The sequence below is a fragment of the Sclerotinia sclerotiorum genome, genomic scaffold (genome assembly GCF_000146945.2).
Source record: "Sclerotinia sclerotiorum 1980 UF-70 scaffold_4 genomic scaffold, whole genome shotgun sequence".
NCBI classification, from domain to species: Eukaryota; Fungi; Ascomycota; class Leotiomycetes; order Helotiales; family Sclerotiniaceae; genus Sclerotinia; species Sclerotinia sclerotiorum.
Window position 1 is genome coordinate 1005724 of NW_001820832.1, and position 19992 is coordinate 1025715.

At 41.0% G+C, this 19992-nt stretch overlaps 8 protein-coding genes across 8 annotated transcripts; 4 read left to right on the plus strand and 4 right to left on the minus strand.

Annotated features, from left to right (window-relative positions):
• Window positions 1–187: 187 nt before the first annotated feature.
• Window positions 188–1532, plus strand: SS1G_03474 (hypothetical protein; the record flags this gene model as incomplete). The annotated part of the gene is made up of 3 exons (XM_001595335.1): window positions 188–659; window positions 707–1350; window positions 1404–1532. 3 exons carry the CDS (start codon window positions 188–190, stop codon window positions 1530–1532), a joined length of 1245 nt encoding a protein of 414 aa, XP_001595385.1.
• Window positions 1533–1915: 383 nt separating this feature from the next.
• Window positions 1916–2662, plus strand: SS1G_03475 (acetyltransferase; the record flags this gene model as incomplete). Its single annotated transcript, XM_001595336.1, has 1 exon — window positions 1916–2662. The coding sequence occupies one exon, from the start codon at window positions 1916–1918 to the stop codon at window positions 2660–2662; it is 747 nt and encodes a 248-aa protein (XP_001595386.1).
• Window positions 2663–3092: 430 nt separating this feature from the next.
• SS1G_03476 (predicted protein) lies at window positions 3093–3346 on the minus strand (the record flags this gene model as incomplete). The annotated part of the gene is made up of 3 exons (XM_001595337.1): window positions 3093–3130; window positions 3183–3281; window positions 3334–3346. 3 exons carry the CDS (start codon window positions 3344–3346, stop codon window positions 3093–3095), a joined length of 150 nt encoding a protein of 49 aa, XP_001595387.1.
• A 616-nt stretch (window positions 3347–3962) lies between these two features.
• On the plus strand, window positions 3963–7234 carry SS1G_03477 (hypothetical protein; the record flags this gene model as incomplete). Its single annotated transcript, XM_001595338.1, has 2 exons — window positions 3963–7083; window positions 7134–7234. 2 exons carry the CDS (start codon window positions 3963–3965, stop codon window positions 7232–7234), a joined length of 3222 nt encoding a protein of 1073 aa, XP_001595388.1.
• Window positions 7235–10467: 3233 nt separating this feature from the next.
• On the minus strand, window positions 10468–11617 carry SS1G_03478 (hypothetical protein; the record flags this gene model as incomplete). The annotated part of the gene is made up of 2 exons (XM_001595339.1): window positions 10468–11460; window positions 11567–11617. 2 exons carry the CDS (start codon window positions 11615–11617, stop codon window positions 10468–10470), a joined length of 1044 nt encoding a protein of 347 aa, XP_001595389.1.
• A 552-nt stretch (window positions 11618–12169) lies between these two features.
• On the plus strand, window positions 12170–13967 carry SS1G_03479 (hypothetical protein; the record flags this gene model as incomplete). Its single annotated transcript, XM_001595340.1, has 3 exons — window positions 12170–12369; window positions 12722–13676; window positions 13893–13967. The coding sequence occupies 3 exons, from the start codon at window positions 12170–12172 to the stop codon at window positions 13965–13967; spliced, it is 1230 nt and encodes a 409-aa protein (XP_001595390.1).
• Window positions 13968–15533: 1566 nt separating this feature from the next.
• SS1G_03480 (hypothetical protein) lies at window positions 15534–16500 on the minus strand (the record flags this gene model as incomplete). Its single annotated transcript, XM_001595341.1, has 2 exons — window positions 15534–15782; window positions 15853–16500. 2 exons carry the CDS (start codon window positions 16498–16500, stop codon window positions 15534–15536), a joined length of 897 nt encoding a protein of 298 aa, XP_001595391.1.
• A 1786-nt stretch (window positions 16501–18286) lies between these two features.
• Window positions 18287–19451, minus strand: SS1G_03481 (predicted protein; the record flags this gene model as incomplete). The annotated part of the gene is made up of 4 exons (XM_001595342.1): window positions 18287–18363; window positions 18494–18583; window positions 19172–19208; window positions 19437–19451. 4 exons carry the CDS (start codon window positions 19449–19451, stop codon window positions 18287–18289), a joined length of 219 nt encoding a protein of 72 aa, XP_001595392.1.
• Window positions 19452–19992: the final 541 nt, after the last annotated feature.

Consider the following 19992-nt stretch of genomic DNA (forward strand, 5'->3'; position numbering starts at 1 on the left):
ATCCTGTATCCGATAAATCTTTCAATTCCTAATAATATATTATCGAGCGCGTTGTTCCCAAGGCCGGCATTTTCTTTTGAGTAGCTGCAATTGTGCATTGTGCCAAAAGTCCCTCGAGGCTACTTGCATCTTCCTTCAGTAATCTATCTCCACATTACCGTAGCTCAAAGCGCATAAAGAAGGCATCATGTTTGGAAGTACTTTCGGCCAAAGCCAGCCAGCTGGCGGAGGTTTATTTGGCTCAACAGGCACGGCGCAACCAGCAGGAGGGTTATTTGGCTCGACTACAACTACGGGAACTCAGAACCAAGGAGGAGGGCTTTTTAGCGGGTTAGGGCAAAACACTCAACAAAATCAACCACAGCAGACCGGCGGGCTCTTTGCTGGAGGACTTGGAGCAAGCACTCAGCAGAATCAGCCTCAAGCAGGAAGCTTATTTGCACCGAATGCCCAACAGCCACAGCAGCAACCTGGAGGACTGTTCTCAGGACAGACTATGGGAGCACAGCAGCAAGCAGCCCAGCAACAGCAAAACACCATTCTTGGAGGATCACAACAACAGACTAGTTTATTCGGGCAAACACAACCGTCGCAAGCTTTGGGGCAATCACAAGGACAATTTAACAACACCCTATTTGGAGCCAGCGGACTGAGACCTCGTATGTACCTACCAACTTATTCGAAGTGCAAGCTAATTCTTATATAGGAGAAAAGAGTGTCATAGACCAGATTGAAACAGTCGTGGGTAAATGGGATACTGGAAATAAGGATTGTGCCTTCCAATATTTCTTTTACAACAACGTCGGCGAGGACAGGGCGCCATTCTACCAACCGCAGCCTAATGAGGATCCGAGAGCTTGGGAAGAAGCCCTTTCGAAAAAGCCAGGACCTGGGTATATCCCAGTAGCATGTATTGGTTTTCAAATGATGGGCGAGAGAATCAAGGCTCAGCAACAGCATCTTGCAGCGTTCAACATTCGTCTACACGACATAAATGCTAGCTTGACGAACCTACTACAAACTCACGATACGAGGACGAGTATACGGGCAATGGATGCTAGGAGGAAGCATGTGGTATTAAAACAAAGGTGTCTGGCGTTGGCGACTAAAGTACAGGTTCTAAGAAACAGAGGCTATGCGCTCAGTGGAGACGAGGAGGACCTCAAAGCTAAGCTTATCAAGATAGAGAAGGGGGTTACTGATCCCGCGTTAGGTGCCAGAGCAGAAGAGATTTGGGCGCGAATGATCAACGTTCAAGAAAGAGGCCGGCTATTAAGGACCGAACTGGAGAGGGTTGGGCAAGAAAATGGAGAGATTTTGGACGATACCATGACCGCGCGATGCAAGAAGGTACTGTCACAATTTTCATTGAAATGATGAATTTATGCTAACTTGCTAAACAGATCCTGGAAGACTATCAAACTCAATTAGCACATTTGAAAAAGGAGTTGGATAGAGTACATAAAGATTATATCGAATGGGAAAAGGAGCAGCCGCCACAGACAGCAGCGAGGTCAACATTTGGCCGATGATTGATGCGAAAATACCCATGGTTAATTTTTTGATCGGAAGCTTAGACTTCATGGAGTTGGTCGGGATGTAAAAAAAGATAGACATTGTATAATATGGAAGCTTAATTACACGCTAATAGTAGTAATTTCTCTTTCATCTCTCTCCGAATCAATCGCGCAGGATCGCCGTCAAGGTGATCGTTGTCAAAAGACGTTCTAACTCCTTACCCACATATCGAAAATACGCCCTATCCCTTCTCGCCATGGCGGCAAGTGACTCACAGCCTAAGACTTATCTAGTACTTCTCCCCTATAAAAAATAGAGAATCTCGTTAACGCCAATGCTTCCGATTATCCATCCTACCACCAACATTTCAATAATCTTCAAAAACTTATCCTCGAAAATGACACGACCTGAAATTCCACCTGTCTCACTTTACCCCGCCGATTTCGAAACATCCTTCCCCACCGTCTCCCCCGACTCCCCTCCTTTCCCCTCCCTCATCCCACTCTCCCACACCACAAAGCGCATTTCCCTAATCCCGCTCTCTCTTGATCACATTCCAGATCTATGGAAACATGTCGGCGGAGAGGAAAAATATATGCTTTACAAATATATGCCAGGTGGACCATTCAACACCATTGAAGAATTCACAATTTACCTAAAATGGCTTATTGACTACTCGCAATCTGAATTTGTGAATTGGGCAGTTGTATTGCCCAGTGGAGAAGCCGTGGGCATTATTTCTTTTTTGAATATCGTACCTTCTCAGAGAAGAATCGAGGTTGGTCATTTGTTGTTTTCGAAGTCCTTGCAGAGGACTACGGAGGCGACCGAGGCGTGTTATGTGTTGATGGAGTATGTGTTTGGATTGGGGTATGAGAGGGTGGAGTGGAAGTGTAATGCGCAGAACGTGGCGAGTAAGAGGGCCGCGGAGCGGTTGGGGTTTGTAGGGGAGGGTGTCTTTAGGAGACATATGGTTATAAGGGGAAGGACGAGGGATAGCTGGTATGGAAGTGTGATCTTGGAGGAGATGGGGTTGGTTAGGAAAGCGTTGGTGGAGTGGTTGAAGGCGGAGAATTTTGATGAGGGGAAGCAGAAAAGAAAGGTTGAGGAAATTAGGGAGAAGCTGGCCAGAGGGCCCAATTAGGAGATATACGGTGGAAGATTCGAGAGAAAAGGAAACCTGAGTCACAGGCTTGCTTCTTCAAAGTTTACACAGAAAGCCGATTCTGTATAACATATGTAGTAGCAGCATTCCGGATTGTACAAAAACGGTTCTTTTTAATGTGCAACTTCATTTTGGTACTGTCTCTCAGATTGGTACATTTAGATGCCTTGAAGAGTAAAGGCATTTTTCTAAAGTCTTCTCCTATGCTTGCAGTATATCTATGATCCTCTTTCGATTCTCAATCTTGTACTCTTTGCACAATAGAGAACTCAATGCCACTGCTAGCAAAATTATATGTGCAGCAGTTGTCCATTATATCCACAGTTTGTCCCAGTACTATTGTATACCCCTAGTCTTCTCGTGCGTTCATATTGTACAGGTCGTCGTGATGCATTATTTATTTGCATACTTAGATGAGGTTTTGGATGCTCTTAACAGCGAAAGGTGCTATATTAAAGTCAGCACACATATGACGGTAATAGGAAAGAGCAAGACATACAAAGGTAAAGAAGAATAGAAAATGTAATGACTCGTTGGACAGTAAGAGTAGCTTCCTCCTCTTGAGCCTTAAGTTCGGCAGGGGATGGTTGTGGTGGTGCTAAAATTGAAGTTAGAAAAGTGCGCATATACTATTGGACGGAAATACCTACGTCCTCCGAACATTTTGATGGTATAAGATTGCAGATGTGTTGAGGTATTGAGGTTGAGCGTTGAGATAATTACCTGGTACCAAGTTGATGTTTATACTATAATAAATTTTAATCCTTCCGTTATCATCTGCTTACTACAGCCATGTGCGTAATTTAAACATTTAAGGTTTCTACTGGCTTGTGACACTAAACCACAAACGTGCTCATGGCTAATCTATCGTTACGGTTTTGGGCAATTCATCTTCTAGAGTAGTTTGACTGAACTTAACTTGTCATGTATCTTGTCCCACTCCTATCATGGAAAAAAAAAATAGTTGGGTTATTTAAATTTCATATAAGATCGACTCATCACTCGTTCATCTTTTCTTTTTCATTCTCTGTCGTTTCACCTGTTTTTTGATACCGCCATATCATTCTCAGATCTCAGTCTATCCCATCTCTATCATTCTTATCTGAATGTGGGGTGTATGGCAACTTAGAATCCTAGTTATTCCTAATAATTCCGGGCCCCTCATCCGAGCTTAAGTTTCTCGTACCACTCTCTCTCCAGATTCGGAGAGACTTTTCTCGATTTTTGCAACCAAAACTTGAGGTTCACGAGCTTCGCAGATTCTGCAAACTCAAGAACAATGGTTGCCTCAAGCCTTCCAATTCGTGCGAGATTTGCTCGAGCTGCACTTCAGTCAAGAAGTTCATCCTTGAGAAGCTCAACCCTCACACGACCATGGGCTACTGGCCAATCCGCATGTTCTGCCATTGTTTTGAAGCCAATTGGGAGACGAAGTTACTACAAAAGCTCTGCGAAGGATGAGTCGATCAATTCGCCTTCGAGCCTCAGTTCTAGAGGAGTATACGCTCCTTTAGATACCTTTGCGCGTCGACACATCGGTCCCGATGCAGAATCTACAGAACAAATGCTTAAAGCTCTCGATCCTCCAGTCAAGAGTTTGGACGAGTTCGTCGAACAAGTTTTACCTCGCGATATCCTCTCCTCGAAAGATCTCAAAATCGACGCCGAATCCGAATCTTCACAGGAAGGGTTTACGGAATCTCAATTGCTTGCAAGACTGAAGTCAATTGCTTCCGAAAATAAGATTATGCGAAGTTATATTGGATGTGGGTATGCCGGAACACGAGTGCCGGAGGTTATTAAAAGAAATGTGTTGGAAAGTCCAGGATGGTATACAAGTTACACACCATATCAACCTGAAATCAGTCAAGGTCGACTAGAATCGCTTCTAAACTACCAGACACTTGTCTCCGATTTGACAGCGTTACCAATTTCCAATGCATCTCTGCTCGATGAATCTACTGCGGCCGCCGAAGCTATGACTTTATCAATGAACGCCCTTCCACTTGCTAGACAGAAGAACAAGAATAAGACATTTTTCGTCAGCCACCTAGTTCATCCACAAACACTAGCAGTTTTAGAGAGCCGAGCAGAAGGATTTAATATCAAGATTGAAGTTGGGGATATCCTAGCGGATGGCGCGGCTCGCCTCAAGGAGCTTGGAAATGATCTCATCGGTGCTTTGGTTCAATATCCAGATACTGAAGGTGGCGTAGAGGATTTCCGTGGTCTGGCAGATGTCATTCATGCTCAAGGTGCAACTTTCAGTGTGGCCACCGATCTTTTAGCCCTTACTGTTCTCACTCCACCTGGTGAATTTGGTGCAGACATCGCTTTCGGAAATGCTCAACGTTTTGGAGTTCCTTTTGGTTATGGCGGTCCACATGCTGCTTTCTTCGCTGTTGGCGAAAAGTATAAGAGAAAAATTCCAGGACGTCTCATTGGTGTATCAAAGGACAGGCTAGGGGACAAGGCAATGAGATTGGCTTTACAAACTAGAGAACAGCATATTCGCAGAGAAAAGGCTACTAGTAATGTGTGCACGGCTCAAGCATTGTTGGCTAACATGAGTGCATTCTATGCAGTTTACCATGGGCCAGAAGGACTCAAGGCCATTGCCGAGAGAGCTATTAAAGGAGCTCGATTCATCCAGGATGGACTTAAAAATCTTGACTTTGAGACCAATTCCCGAGGAACAGGGTCTGATGGAAAGGTTCTTTTTGACACAGTCGTGGTAAATGTTGGACAGGGTAGATCTGATGAAATCCTTAGCTACGCTACTGAGAGTTTCAAGATTAACTTGAGAAAGTTCGATGATAGCCGACTTGGTATTACCATCGATGAAACCGTTGACATCAAGGACCTTGAAGATATTCTGTCTGTGTTCAAGAATTTTTCCAAGTCAGGATCAGGATCATCCGAAGAGACCGCAGAATTGCAAAAGTCCTTTGATAGCTCGATCCCGGCCGCACTAAAGAGATCATCCCAATACCTTACACATCCAGTCTTCAATACACATCATTCCGAGACCGAGATTCTTCGTTACATTCACCACCTCCAATCAAAAGATCTCTCCCTCACTCACTCTATGATACCTCTGGGTTCCTGTACAATGAAGCTTAACGCTACTACTGAGATGGCTCCAGTTACATGGCCAGAATTCTCCTCTATTCATCCTTTCGTTCCTGCTGATCAGGCAACTGGTTATAAGACTATGATCGATGAGCTTGAGGCTGATCTTGCTACTGTTACTGGATTTGATGCAGTATCCTTGCAACCCAATTCCGGCGCACAAGGAGAATTTACCGGATTACGTGTAATTCGCAAGTTTCAAGAACAGCAGCCCGGCAAGAAGCGTGATATCTGCTTGATTCCTGTTTCTGCTCATGGTACCAACCCTGCATCAGCTGCTATGGCAGGTATGCGTGTTGTTACTGTGAAATGTGACATCAAGTCTGGCAATCTTGACATGGCTGATCTCAAGGAGAAATGTGAAAAGTATAGCGAGGAACTTGGAGCTATCATGATCACATACCCAAGTACATTTGGTGTATTTGAACCAGAAATTAAGGCAGCATGTGATATTGTTCACCAACATGGTGGTCAAGTATACATGGATGGTGCCAATATGAATGCTCAAATCGGATTGTGTTCACCTGGTGAGATTGGTGCCGATGTGTGCCATCTTAACCTCCACAAGACATTCTGCATTCCACACGGTGGTGGTGGACCAGGTGTTGGTCCAATTGGTGTTAAGTCTCATTTGGCACCATTCCTTCCTGGTCATCCATTGGTGAAGATTGGTGGTGAAAATGCTATTGCTCCAGTTAGCGGTGCTCCCTTCGGAAGTGCAAGTATCTTGCCAATTAGTTGGGCCTATGTGAAGATGATGGGTGGTAGAGGATTGACTCATGCTACTAAGATCACTCTCTTGAACGCCAACTACATCATGTCCCGCCTCCGACCTCATTACCCAATTCTCTATACCAATGCCAATTCTCGATGTGCTCATGAGTTTATTCTTGATGTTCGTGGCTTCAAAGAATCTGCGGGAGTTGAGGCTATCGATATTGCCAAGCGTCTTCAGGATTATGGCTTCCATGCGCCAACCATGAGTTGGCCAGTCGCTAATACTTTGATGATCGAGCCTACCGAGTCGGAAAGTAAAGAGGAACTTGATCGCTTCATTGATGCATTAATATCGATCCGCAAGGAGATCCAAGCTGTTGAAGATGGTACTACCCCAAGGGCAGGCAATGTCTTGAAGAACTCGCCACATACTCAAAAGGATCTTCTTATTGGAGAATGGGATCGTCCATACACTCGAGAGCAAGCCGCATACCCATTGCCTTACCTCAAGGAAAAGAAATTCTGGCCATCCGTGACCAGACTTGATGATGGTAAGCTACTCCATATCCCTTTCATCTTTCATCTACTAACATATTTATAGCGTACGGTGATTTAAACCTCTTCTGTACATGCGGACCTGTAGAAGCCACCGATGATGCCGAGGGCGACATTACCGGTGTTTCGGCTCCACAACCTACATAATTGCATTTTAGAATTTTGTTTTGCGTATTTTAACATTTAGCGAGCATACGTTTCACTTTATATTTCAGGTGAAACATTAAAAAGAATTTCAACATGAAGTAATTCAACATTGGGAGGAGTTGTGGATGTATATCTATCATATATTATGATATGATGTGATCATGACTTGGGAATGTATATGGCGTTTTAAGAATACATGAGATATAGAGGGTTCTTCGGCTTCAACTGCCAGGATGGGATTGGTATGATGGATGGTTAATTGACTATGAATATAGCTCATATGGGATGGTATTTTGCATTTTGCTTGACATTTATAGATGAATCGTACTTTTCTCGGTGGTTTGATTGTAGGAGAGGGAGTGATGCAAGATATATATTTGTAACAATTACATATTGTATTTTAAGGGTATTCACACTAAATCGTGATCTTGATTGATTTCTTACTGTGAAATTAAATGTCTATACACGACCTGTACATAACTAAAAACTTATAACATCAAAATTAAAATCAAAATCAACAAGTCTCTAGCTATAGGATAAGTATCCTATACAAATGCAATCTTTTAAGTTTTAAGAATAGTTTTGTAGAAGTAATGATTTACAGCGCTAGTAGTAGTTTGTCATTTCATTTTATTTCATTTCATTTCTATGGCTCTAGCATTGCGCATCTATGAAGTAATTACGAATAGTTTTCTGTAAATTAGTTCTTTGGGATTTCACTGCAGGGAGATGATGATTTTGTTTTAATGAGGCGTTTGCTTTTAAAAAAAATTTCTTCTTGGTGGTTGGGAGGTGGGAAGGAGAAAGAAAAGGGGAGAGAAGTGGGGAGAAGGGGAGGCAGAAATTACGTCTTTTTTTAGGGGGTGGTCAATGGCATCTCTTATTGTGTGAACGAAGTGAATGACTTCAATTCAATTACTACTGTAATAAAGAACTAAGCGAACGCGAAAGAGACTAGCTCTTTTAGTAAGTCTATATAAGACTTACTACTTTCAATATGTAGCTAGCTCTTTAGACAGAATACAATTAGACATACAGGACCTACGTAATCCGTGGGTGCTACGTCTTCCGTATCCTTCTCGTACCAACACTTATCTTTTAACAGGTTTGGAGATGGATATAGGAGATTCCAATTTGCAATTACTGTAGGGTTCCACAGGACGCGGCGATATTTCCAGCTGTTATTAATTCACGGTGCATGATAGTACAGCTCGTTAGGCATTATTTCGAGTAGTGGGCAGTACTTCTCACTATTATTGAGCTTCTGAGAATTATCGCTGGTAAGGAAGGTATCTAGTACCTATATAAAGAGCTTTTGGATCAGGATCTAGGAACGCTAGATTGGATATTCAGATGGTCTTGAGAGTACAAGGGAGTGTGCCGATTGATTTCTCTTATCTGGGGCGAGGATTTGATTAATCTTTGTGTTAGGTCTAAGGAAATGATTATGTGGTTGTTTTCTCGTCTAGTGTCAAGGGAAGTGTTTATAAAGTATATTTTTTTGTGGTTCATTTTTGTGTTTGTTTTTTTGTGATTGGACATTTGTTATTTTCTGTTTTGGTGTTGTCTTGATTGATTGATTGTTGTTATTATTGTTATGAATATAGAATGCACGTTTATTCTATTCTAGATTCTTCCGACTATGTAGCTCATCTGGTCAATTTCTATTACATATTATGAGCACAGCTTAAAAGTAAAACCTGATGAATGCTCAATGTGTAACTAGGCATTTGGCTGTCTGTAGATAGTAGATGTACTTAAATAGCAAGGCTGTAAAGGCTGTATAGCAATCTAATTCATCAGAGTAGTAAATCCTGTGAGCTGGTTTGTCTGAATTACATTGATTTGTAGAGCAGTTGGTGCGTTTGCTCCATAGTGATCAATATCGCTTCAAAGTACCACACTAAACTCCTAGAAACTTCTTTCATGTGTTACTATATAAACTTATACAATTCATTACTTCCGAGTTCATTTGAATGGACGAGGCTGCTTTGGCAATACATTGTGCCATTATCAGCAATTCATTGGTCAACACCATGTCGTTACTTCTGGATTAGATTGGTTCTGAATTCGAGTGATGTTGTATTTGTAGTAAACATCTAGTCCGTTGTCGAATAAAGTGCACAAAGTTATAATCATCTCGCTTCACTTTCATTATCAACACACCACTCGTTATTACTTTAAGTGATGAATTATTGTTATTTTTCATCAGGCCCGCTGTCCATGTGTGAAATGTCTATTTTTACAAAGACCAAGGTAAAGTCATCTTATTCCTCTCTTCATGATCCAATTTAAAACTTTATTCTTACTTTATTCATCACCCATGTACATTGTATCAGATCTCCATGTTATCAGGGTTTGTAGTCTCTATGTTGTGTTTGGAGTGTTTTGTATACTTCATAGTTTTGATATTTGCATGGTCATCAATTTTCGAATATTTAGTAATGCCGGTTCAGTATACTATCTTGCGTCTCCCAATAAGGACTAAGTGGGTGGAAGTTCTTCAAACACCTAGAATATAAGTCCAATAGCAGACCATATTGCTATATAGAAGACCCATCTATCTCAATCAATGCTACTTTCAAATTTCAAAGTTCAAATCGATCACTCCTGCTATAATAAGATGCTATGGAGATATATTACAACGGCTTTTGTCCTTGTATGAAATGTGTATTCATATATACTCTAAAGTTATTATTTGACTCTCTAATTCCATCAAGCTCGTTTTGTTATCACTCCTAACAATCATTAATGTTGACCTCCTGGGATCTTGGCAGCATATGCGTATGTATTGCATGATGCGTATAAGGAGCAAACAAAACTCAACTTTTAATTCATTCTTTCCTTTTTGGTATACTGTTTGTTTGCTTTCAATATTTTGATTTCAAAGCACTTTAATTCCGAAGGCCGAATACCTGACCCTATTCCTTCATTTTTTGAATATATACTCGCAGCTTAACTGCTTAGCTAGAGAATCAATCAATTCAATCTGATGCTCTTTCTGGTCTCAAGAAACCCAATAATTATACTAGAGTTTAGGACCAGTTTAGTTCTAATTACTCTATTAGTATCAAGATGTAGAGCGCCCAAACATAAAAGCCTTTCATTCTCTATATCTACCTCAAGTATTCACATCACATCCACACTCACATTTCCAAAAGCAAGGAAATAACATAAAATCAACCGCATTTGCTTTTCCTCATATAAATAACAATACCATACACACAATCAACCTAATAAGTAGCAGCCAATCTCTGCACCAAATACTCCCCCGAATTAATCCCTTTATATTTTTTCTCTCCCAATTCACCTCCATACGTCCCCTCAATCGCTTCAATCATACGATCGAAATTTGGGTTGCAGAAATATGCTATACTGTATCTCGCTGGATAGACACCATCTTCCTTAACTTCCTGACCCTCCTTGAGAGGAGGTTCCACAACCCTATGCAAAGTACTCTTGATAAAATCATTACTCCACCTCGCCAGCAGATCTCCCGCATTAACCACCACCGTACCCTCTACAGGCGTCGCATCCACAAATGTTCCCTTCGGACTCTTGACCTGTAGACCTCCTCTATCATCTTGAAAAAGTAATGTAATACTCCCATAATCCGTATGTTCCCCTGCTCTAACTTGCAACTTATTTTCCTTAAACACACTTGCATTCGCAGGAGGATAATGCAACAATCGTAACGTATTATCCCCCGCACTAGTAAACCCATCAAAATAGGATTCAGGCAACGACATCCCAAGAGCAATTGCTCGCATAACATTAATATGAAGCTCCTTGCACAAATCATGAAATTTCAACATCGTCTCTTTAAATTCCCTTGCATCTTCATCTTCAGGAGTAATAGGAGGCCAATTATTAGGTAATTCCTCTTCACCTTCTTTTCCTATCTCAAAACTTTCTTTTAAATCGGGTGCTTGGGCTTTTAGTTCCGCAACTGCTTTTCTATCTGTAAGTGTGGTGGTTTTTTCGCGGCCGTGGGCTACGTAGCCTCGGTTTGCGAGGGGGGTTGTCCAGGCTAGGGGATCTTTTTGTGAGGAGGGACGGGCGAAGAATTTGGCGGATACGGAAAAAGTGTGGGAGAGAGTGGGTGGGGGAATGGGGTGGTGGGAGAGGTAAATGAATCCTGCGGTGCGGAAACCATGGAGGATGGATTGGGCAGTTTGAAGACGTTGGGTTGGTGTACCGGTTAGGAAGTGAGAGAAGTTTATTATCTGGTGAGTGATCCGAAGGTTAGTTTGCGATGGGATGGATGGAGATTGATGATTAGATGGGATAAGAGGAATGGACGATCATGGAATGAAATGAAGGGGAAATTACAGGAATAACGAGGTTATCCGCATCAACAGCCTTCGCTACTTCTATCGACATTTTGTCTGATATTTCTCTTCAAAATCACAAAAATCGACGTTGAGAAATCCAAATATACTAGATAAGCAAACTTGACTTGAGAAGTTCAGGAATGTATATATTTCAAACTCCTTATCCATAAATATAAATCGCCGAACGCGGCCAAAGCCGCTCTCCGCATTTAGCCAGATAAAGTATACAGGTATAACTGTATCTTTCCTCGAAAAGGCAGGTAAATGATATCAGAGGGGAAGTTATGATAAGCATTCACGATAATTGATAAGAGATGTGGATGTTTTGATATATGGTGGGGTTACACGAACTAGGGGGGTTACTAGTGCGGGGTAGGTTTAATGTTTAGCTATCTTCTTATGGATGGATGTACATTTTATTACATACTGAATACTATGCCTTGGAATTGGATCAAGTGATTTAAGTAAATTCATTGCGTGTTAAGATTGAACTTCTTTCGTACCTTGGAACACTTCTACTTACAAGTTCTCTCTGTATAAGTTCTCTCCTACAGGATTTCCCTACATTTCCCCATCGTCGTTCATTCCTCACCAACTCAAAATGTCCTCAGCTCCGCCCCAAACTCCGATTGTAGATATTCATACACACATTTACCCACCATCCTACATATCCCTTCTTAAGTCACGAGATGAAATCCCTTATATTAGACAATTTCCACCGGCGAAAGAACATCGATTGGTTATTTTACCAGCGGAGGATACGCCTAGTACGAGTCGGGGGAGACCCATTGGAGCTGAGTAGTATGCTTATATTTTCTTGTTTTATGTTTTTATGGATGTTTCATGATAGATTCAGTGAAGAGGATGGGGAATTAATGGGGAACAATGAATTAGAAATGAAAAGGTTGTGATGGAGGAAAACTGTCATGATTGAGGATCTAGTGATCATTCTCTCAAATGGCGGATTTGGCTATAAAGTCTCAGGGCTCATGGAAGTCCAAAGCCTGGAAATTCTCTCTTACACGAAAAATCGCGGGATTAGGACGAAGGACTCTCCAAAAAGTCACTTGTCTTCCCAGCCTCCTCTCTACATAACTTCTACCACGAGCCCGTATCAACTCTTAAACATCTAACTAATCCCAAACTCCTACAGCTACGACATAGCCGAAAAAATTGCTTTCATGGACAACCACTCCATCACTACCTCCGTTATTTCCCTCGCAAACCCCTGGCTCGACTGGCTTCCCCCTTCTACAGCCCTCCAAACCGCCCTTGAAATCAACACTGAAATAAACGATCTCTGCACCCTCTATCCAAGCCGTCTCTATTTCTTCGGTACCCTTCCTTTATCCGCACCTCCACAATCCATCCTCGAATCCATCACGCACCTGAAAACTCTCCCTCACTGTCGGGGTATAATCCTCGGAACGACTGGTCTCGGCTCCGGACTCGACGATCCCTCTCTGCTTCCCATTTTCCACGCATTAGCCAACGCTAAGCTCCCCATATTCCTCCATCCACACTATGGTCTCCCAACTTCTGTTTTCGGTCCCCGAGGAAATGATTACGGACACGTTTTACCCCTTGCCCTTGGTTTTCCCATGGAAACAACCATTGCCGTAACACGCATGATTCTTTCCTCTGTATTTTCCCTCGTGCCCACATTACAAGTCCTACTAGCGCATAGCGGAGGAACCCTTCCATTTCTCGCCGGAAGAATAGAGAGTTGTATCCTCCACGATGCACATCTCAAATCCGAAGGAAAGCTCCAAGATATAAACGGAGGACAACGAAAAACCATCTGGGAGATTTTAAAAACAAATATTTGGTTAGATGCAGTAGTGTACGGAGATGTAGGAGTTAAGGGTGCAGTGGGTGCTAGTGGAATCGACAGAGTTATGTTCGGAACTGATGCTCCATTTTTTCCGCCGTTGGATGAGGAGGAGGAGGTTGAGGGTGAGGGTGGTAAGAAATGGCTTAGTGTTTCGATGAATATGGATGCTATAAGAAGTGCTTGTGGTGCGGGTAGTGAGGAGGAAAAGGCTGTTTTGGGGAGAAATGCTATTCGACTTTTTGGTTTGGATTTACCTGCTTCTGCTTCTACTTCGGTATGAATGGAAGTATGAGTATAGGCATGATATATTTAATTTCAATGATTCAAATATCAAGGACAAAAAATGATAAATAAAAGGAGATGTGGAAAAACTTCAAAAGAGGCCAACTTCGGTAAACCAAAGCAAAAAAGGAGGGGATATCTATTTATTTACTTGCCCATATACATACTGTTACGTTGTAACATCATAAACTATTATCACGTGTTGTAGGATCACGTGGATAGTCATGTAAGGGAGCGAGGGAGCGATGGAGCTGGGGAGCGAGATTCGAATCTCGCTCCCTAGCTCCCTCGCTCCAATGTTGGAATACGAAGGTCTATATAATCAAGATGGATTCCCCTTGTATAGAGCTTCGTGCTCAAGACCAATCATTTAGTATACTCTACTATTAGTTACGAATTGCATATCATTATTGTCATTACTTTAAGTCCCTGCTTGACGCCTAGTTATAAACCACTTCGAGAGCCTATAGCACTTCTACGTGATCTAGACGGCAAACCTCGTAACACTAGAGCACTTCCACATGATCTAGACAACAAACCTCGTAACACAAACCTACAAAACTTTAAAATATATCAAAATAAATATATAATTAAAATACTTGTAATAATCTATTTTGTTTTTATTTCACTTCTATATCTCACTCTACTCAAATATAAAAATACCCAGTTCAAAATCCAAAATCCAAAGTTTTGTCACGATTCACCATTAGGATTAGTGTCTTGGGATGAAAAGTAATCACGTGATAAGGAGCCCTAGGAGCCCTCAAAGCTCCTAGAGGCTCCCTTTATCGATCATTATATAGACAGAGTAGTTTCATAGTTTAGGAGCTTCGTGCTCAACTTAGTTATCAATTAGTTTACCTATATTCTACTTGATCTAGTAACGAATTCACTTCCAAGTGAATACCAGTGATAAAGCCTTAACCCACAACTACCAACCAGACGAAACCTTAGGCAGCCACCGCCTCCAGTACGGTATCGTTACAAGTTTGGAAGAATATAAAACAGGATATACTATTATTAAACTTAAATAAATAAATAAATAAATACTATTAAAAAAATCTCTTTAAAAGAATCCTAATCTACTCTATTTATGCATTCATGCATCCATGCATCCATCAATACAAAGCAAAGTATTCCACACCCCACACCCCTCACCCCTCACCCCGCACCCACTCCCAGCACGATAAAATAAATTAATCTATCAAGACTCGGATCAAATCATATATGTTCTAAACCCCATCAAGTAGAAGCTAGTAGAAGTAAGTAAAAGTAAACATGCCAGGAAGAAACAAGTGATCTTCCTCTTGTTTCGATTTCCATTTCCATACTCTTTCCCTTCCTATTCATACGCCATCTATTCCAGCCATTCCATCCGTCCATTACACAACAGTCTTCTCATTTTTTCATACATCTATATATATGTGTGTGTGTGTGTGTGTATTAATCTCTCTCTCTCTCTCTCTCACACACATTCCGTTAAAGGAGGTGAAATCCTCGTCCTTTCTTGAATCCCAATGTCCCTTTTTCCTTTCTTCATCTATGATGAGAGATGGTGAAGTAAACTGAAGTGAAGTAGAGTCGAGTAGAGTCGAAGTAGAAGAATAGTAAAGTGGTATCTTTGCAATGCAATGTAATGCATTACATACATGTGTAAAACAAATCCATACCCATAAAATAAAGGCCATGAATATCAAAACGGCATATGCCGATATATCCCCTCAACCCCATAAATAAATAGGTACCTAGGTATAGATACAAGAAACGAACAAAAGTATATAGGTATCCTCTAGCAATCATTCCCAAATAACCACATCCACCAAAATCAACCCATGCATCAATCCATGTATCAAAGAATCTGATGTCTAACCAAAACATCCTTCAAAGCATTCGTATCAAAGATCGTATCGTCAGGAATCTGATCAATGATATACGTAAGGTTTGCGAACAGATCTCCTTGATTCTTATAGGCGAGAATAGCCGGAACACCCGCATTATCAAATTCGACATCTTCGTAATGGACGCGGACGAAATGAACGGTAGGGTTTGCGGTGACGAGGGGAAGGAGTGCTGAATTAATTACTTGAGAGACGTCACACTATATTCATATGTTAGTATATGTATGAGTCAGGTAAGAGGAGAGAAGGAATGAGAGAAAGGAAACATACCTCAGGATCATAAACGAAAACAACAACGATGGTTTCTCTTCCTACTTTTTCAATGGCGTCAAGATACCCAAGAGCATCTACCTCGTCAAATCTACCATATCTCCTTACACTAGGACTTGTCCTCCTACTCCTAATATCCTTCCCTTCACTCTGCAACTCCACTCGTCTCTGCTGTCTCCACCGTTCCAAAAACTCCTCATCATCACTCAACCCCCCATCCGACCCCGACCCCGAAGCCGACCTCGACCTCCTCGGCCCCTGAGTAATCGAATTCGCATTCGCATTCACATTCCCACTCCCCCTCAACTTCCCCCTCCACCCCCCCGACCTCCTCGCCTCCTCAAAACTCCTCGCATCAGCAATCACCCCCTTAACCCCCGTGGACCTCCCACTATCAAAATCCCTATGCGGCAACCTCAACGGTTCACTCAAACCGTTCACCCCCCCCGAATTCGACCGATCAAACAACGGCATCTTCATATTCTCCTCAATATTCCTATTATGATATTCTTCTTCTTCGTCTATATCACTATTTTCCCTATCGAAACTATAATCTCTCTCGTCGTCTGGATGATTGTGATGTTCCCTCGCGGAGGCTTTAGCGATAATGCTATCGAATTCTTCTTGCGCGGCGGTTTTTCCAGCCATCTTGGAAGTATTTATAGGAGAGCAAGGGAGCCACGAGGTGAGGTAGTGTGTGGATGTTTGGGCGCTGGAAGGATGGAAGGATCGCGTGGAAAGATAGTTAAAAGGCGTGGATTGGTATGGATGGACCTTGTAAGAGCGGGTGATTCCTTGTCGTATTTGAGACGGTAACGCGTGTTTATTTTTGAGGACTCGGATTTTCTTTTTCGTCTTCTTTTTATACTTTTGCGCTGATGATGATGTAGGTAGAATGTGCGTTGTGGTAATGCTAGGTAGGCTGGGTTAAGCTGAAATTTGGTGGTACATTTATTAAATAGTTTGGTTAGAGATTCCTTGTGCAAGGACCTTCTTGGCAGGAAAAAGCCTGGGGAAAATTGGTTGGATCGCTGGGTATGACCTGAGACTTGGAGTTATTGATTATGATTAATGGTTTGTATCAGACACAGAAGATCATATAGGAAAGTATTGTTTCATAATGATTTTATTAACACAGACAATTGGGACTTTTTCTTCCGAATTCTGTTACGATCTGATTGCATTACCTCATTGATTTATCAGCTGGGAATTCTGCTTTGCTTACCTAGCAGACTGTGCTTTTTGAGGGATGCAAATGCAAAAGAAAGGATACATAGAACTTTAGTGTACATTGATACCTATCTTTCTTTACTTCTTGATTCTATTTTCGATTCAGCCTCTTTTCGCATATAGTCAGAGAAAGTGCATACAAAATTACTGCATCGTTCCCAATTTACCACTTTCCTCGGTGATCGCGATAATCAAAGTCGAAGTGGAACCTCATGATAATGCTAGGATAAGGTACAGCAGAAATCTTTAAGGCTTAGAGTATCATCTACAGGGACCGTTCCAAAAACTAATGTACGCTTGGTTCAGGGGTTTTATGTTTACTGGGTTGATGGTCTTCTGTTACATTCATCGAACAATGCGGGAGAAGAAGAAGGGTAGGATTGATGATCTTTGTGTTGTATTGGATTCAATTCATTAGATCTTACAATAATAATAATAATAATACAATTATCATATCTGAAATGGTAAGACTTATCATTTCCAGTCTTGAATCCTTTCCAACCGCCACAATACCCTTTCTATCAATGATTATCGCCACAGACGCCTGGATAGTAAATAACGAGGTTGATGTTTCCGATGTGTCCTCCTCATAGAATATATTAATAGATATCCTCGAGGATCCCCATATCTTAATGGTCATGAGTTTCTGAGTAATATCTTGGGAAAAGGGAATATGTAACTCAATATACTAATCAATACTTCCTCAAGTTTTCTAGAAGCAAATAACCATCTAGGATCTCAATCCTCCTCGAGAAAGGAAAGGATAAACAAGAAACAAAATCAATCGGGTCTCCAACTCTCCAGGTTCTACCCAATAACTTTTATATAACTACAAATCATCTCATTATGAAAACAGATGATTTCGTTTCATAACCACATCTTGATACATCCGCAAGTTAACATCTGACCTTAATATTCCTGATATTATCTATCCACTTCATCTATACCATTAACCCAACATCATCATGATTAGGTACCTATCGAGTCATAACTCTACTTCCCCAGTATCCCGACTGAATCTCAATCAATCTAATCTTTCAATATATCAAACAACCGCTTTAACACCATCTCAATTCTAAAACATAGGTAGGTAGGTATTTAGATCAAAGCTTGAAGATCTAGGTTACTCATGAGTTAGGTAGGTAGCTAATGTATCAACTATATTATTTTTTTCATTGTAGATTGCTTAGTATATCAAAAACTTTCAGGACTTTGGTTTCAGGTTTCCAATTTCGAGTTTCGAGTTTTGACATTGGACTTTTAAGTCTGATGGTCTGATCTCTATCACCTCTAGGCTGATTCTTGTAAGCCATCATCATCGATGTCCGTCCATCCATCCATCCATCTCATTAGCATCGGCTATCCCGTTACAACTAAAATATGATATGCATATAAGGTTAGGTTAAGTTACTGTAGATTTTAGAGCCAAGTAGAGTATCCATACCATAGTAAGATCTTACATGCACTCTCGGACTCGTTCCTGTACTCTGCATATCATTATCTAGGCATTCAGATTTCTTGTCAGTGTCAAAGCAAAGTAAAACCCTTGTTATGATCTCATCATACATCATATCATCCATACTTCCATTCCCCATCTTCTATTCTTTCTCTTCCCTAATATCCATTTCTCAAACTTAAGATTTATCAGCATGAACATATAAACACATAATCTAATCAAACCTCCAAAGAGACACAACATACAATATAACAATCATCCATCATCCCTCATCCCATCCCACCAAACCAAACCCCAAACAATTCGCAGCCCCATCCTTCCCCTCCACAAGCCAAGCACACCAGCCCATAAATAAATAAACAAGCAAACAATTCAAAAATTAAAAACTCTCACTTTAGCCTATCCAAACTATCGGTATCTTATCTCAGCTTCTAATTATATATATATACATGATAAATATTAATCAATCAATACATTCAGTAAAGCCGACTATATATAAAAGCAGAAATAAAATATAATCTCCTCCCTTTAAATCCTATCAATGTATATCTCACACATCTATTATTTAATCCTATCATCATTTATTATAATAAGATTACATCAAACAATAGATATCTTATATATTATAACTACTCTTCTTCTTGTTCAAAATCATCCACATCATCGGTGTCTAATCATCCAAACTCCAAGCTTCTCTCAGCTTCTCAACTTCTCAACTTCCCAGCTTTTAACTTTCTCATATCTTACATCTTAGGTTTTTCTAAGATTATACTCGGTAAAGCCGTGTTACGATGCTAAACAGCTGATCAATTATGAAAGCTGGAGCCTTGTGCAAAAGCGATCAGATTTCATTCAATCAGTATGTGATCCAGGTTATCTTAGGATCATAGGCGCATACACCATCAGAAGCCATGTGATTAGAAAACCGACAAGTCGAAATCGGTTTTGCGGGTTTCGAGCTGTAGGGCTTTAAGCTATCGGTTTTCAATAGAGTATGGAGATCTATATAATCAAGATTGACTTCCTTTATATAGAGCTTCGTGCTCAAGATCAATCATTTAGTATACTCTACTATTAGTTACGAATTGCATCATTGTCATTACTTAAGTCCCTGCTTGACGCCTAGTTATAAACCACCTCGAGAGCCTAGAGCACTTCCACGTGATCTAGACGGCAAACTTCGTAACATAATACTCGGTTTTTTCAATTATAATATATATAAAATATCTATCTATAGTATATGTTAAAGTGAATGGTTCCTGCGTAGCACATGCATAGGGCACTAGTCCTATTAGGACTAGATTGAGAAGCTCTCTGTAAGAGAGCTTCGCACTTCCGTAGAACTTAGAAGAGTGATTAACCTACTAGACCAATACTGTGACGCCTCACACCTCCGGGTCACGTGGCATGACCCCGTTTGTATTTAATCACAGGAAAACTCGCTACTCTTGTTT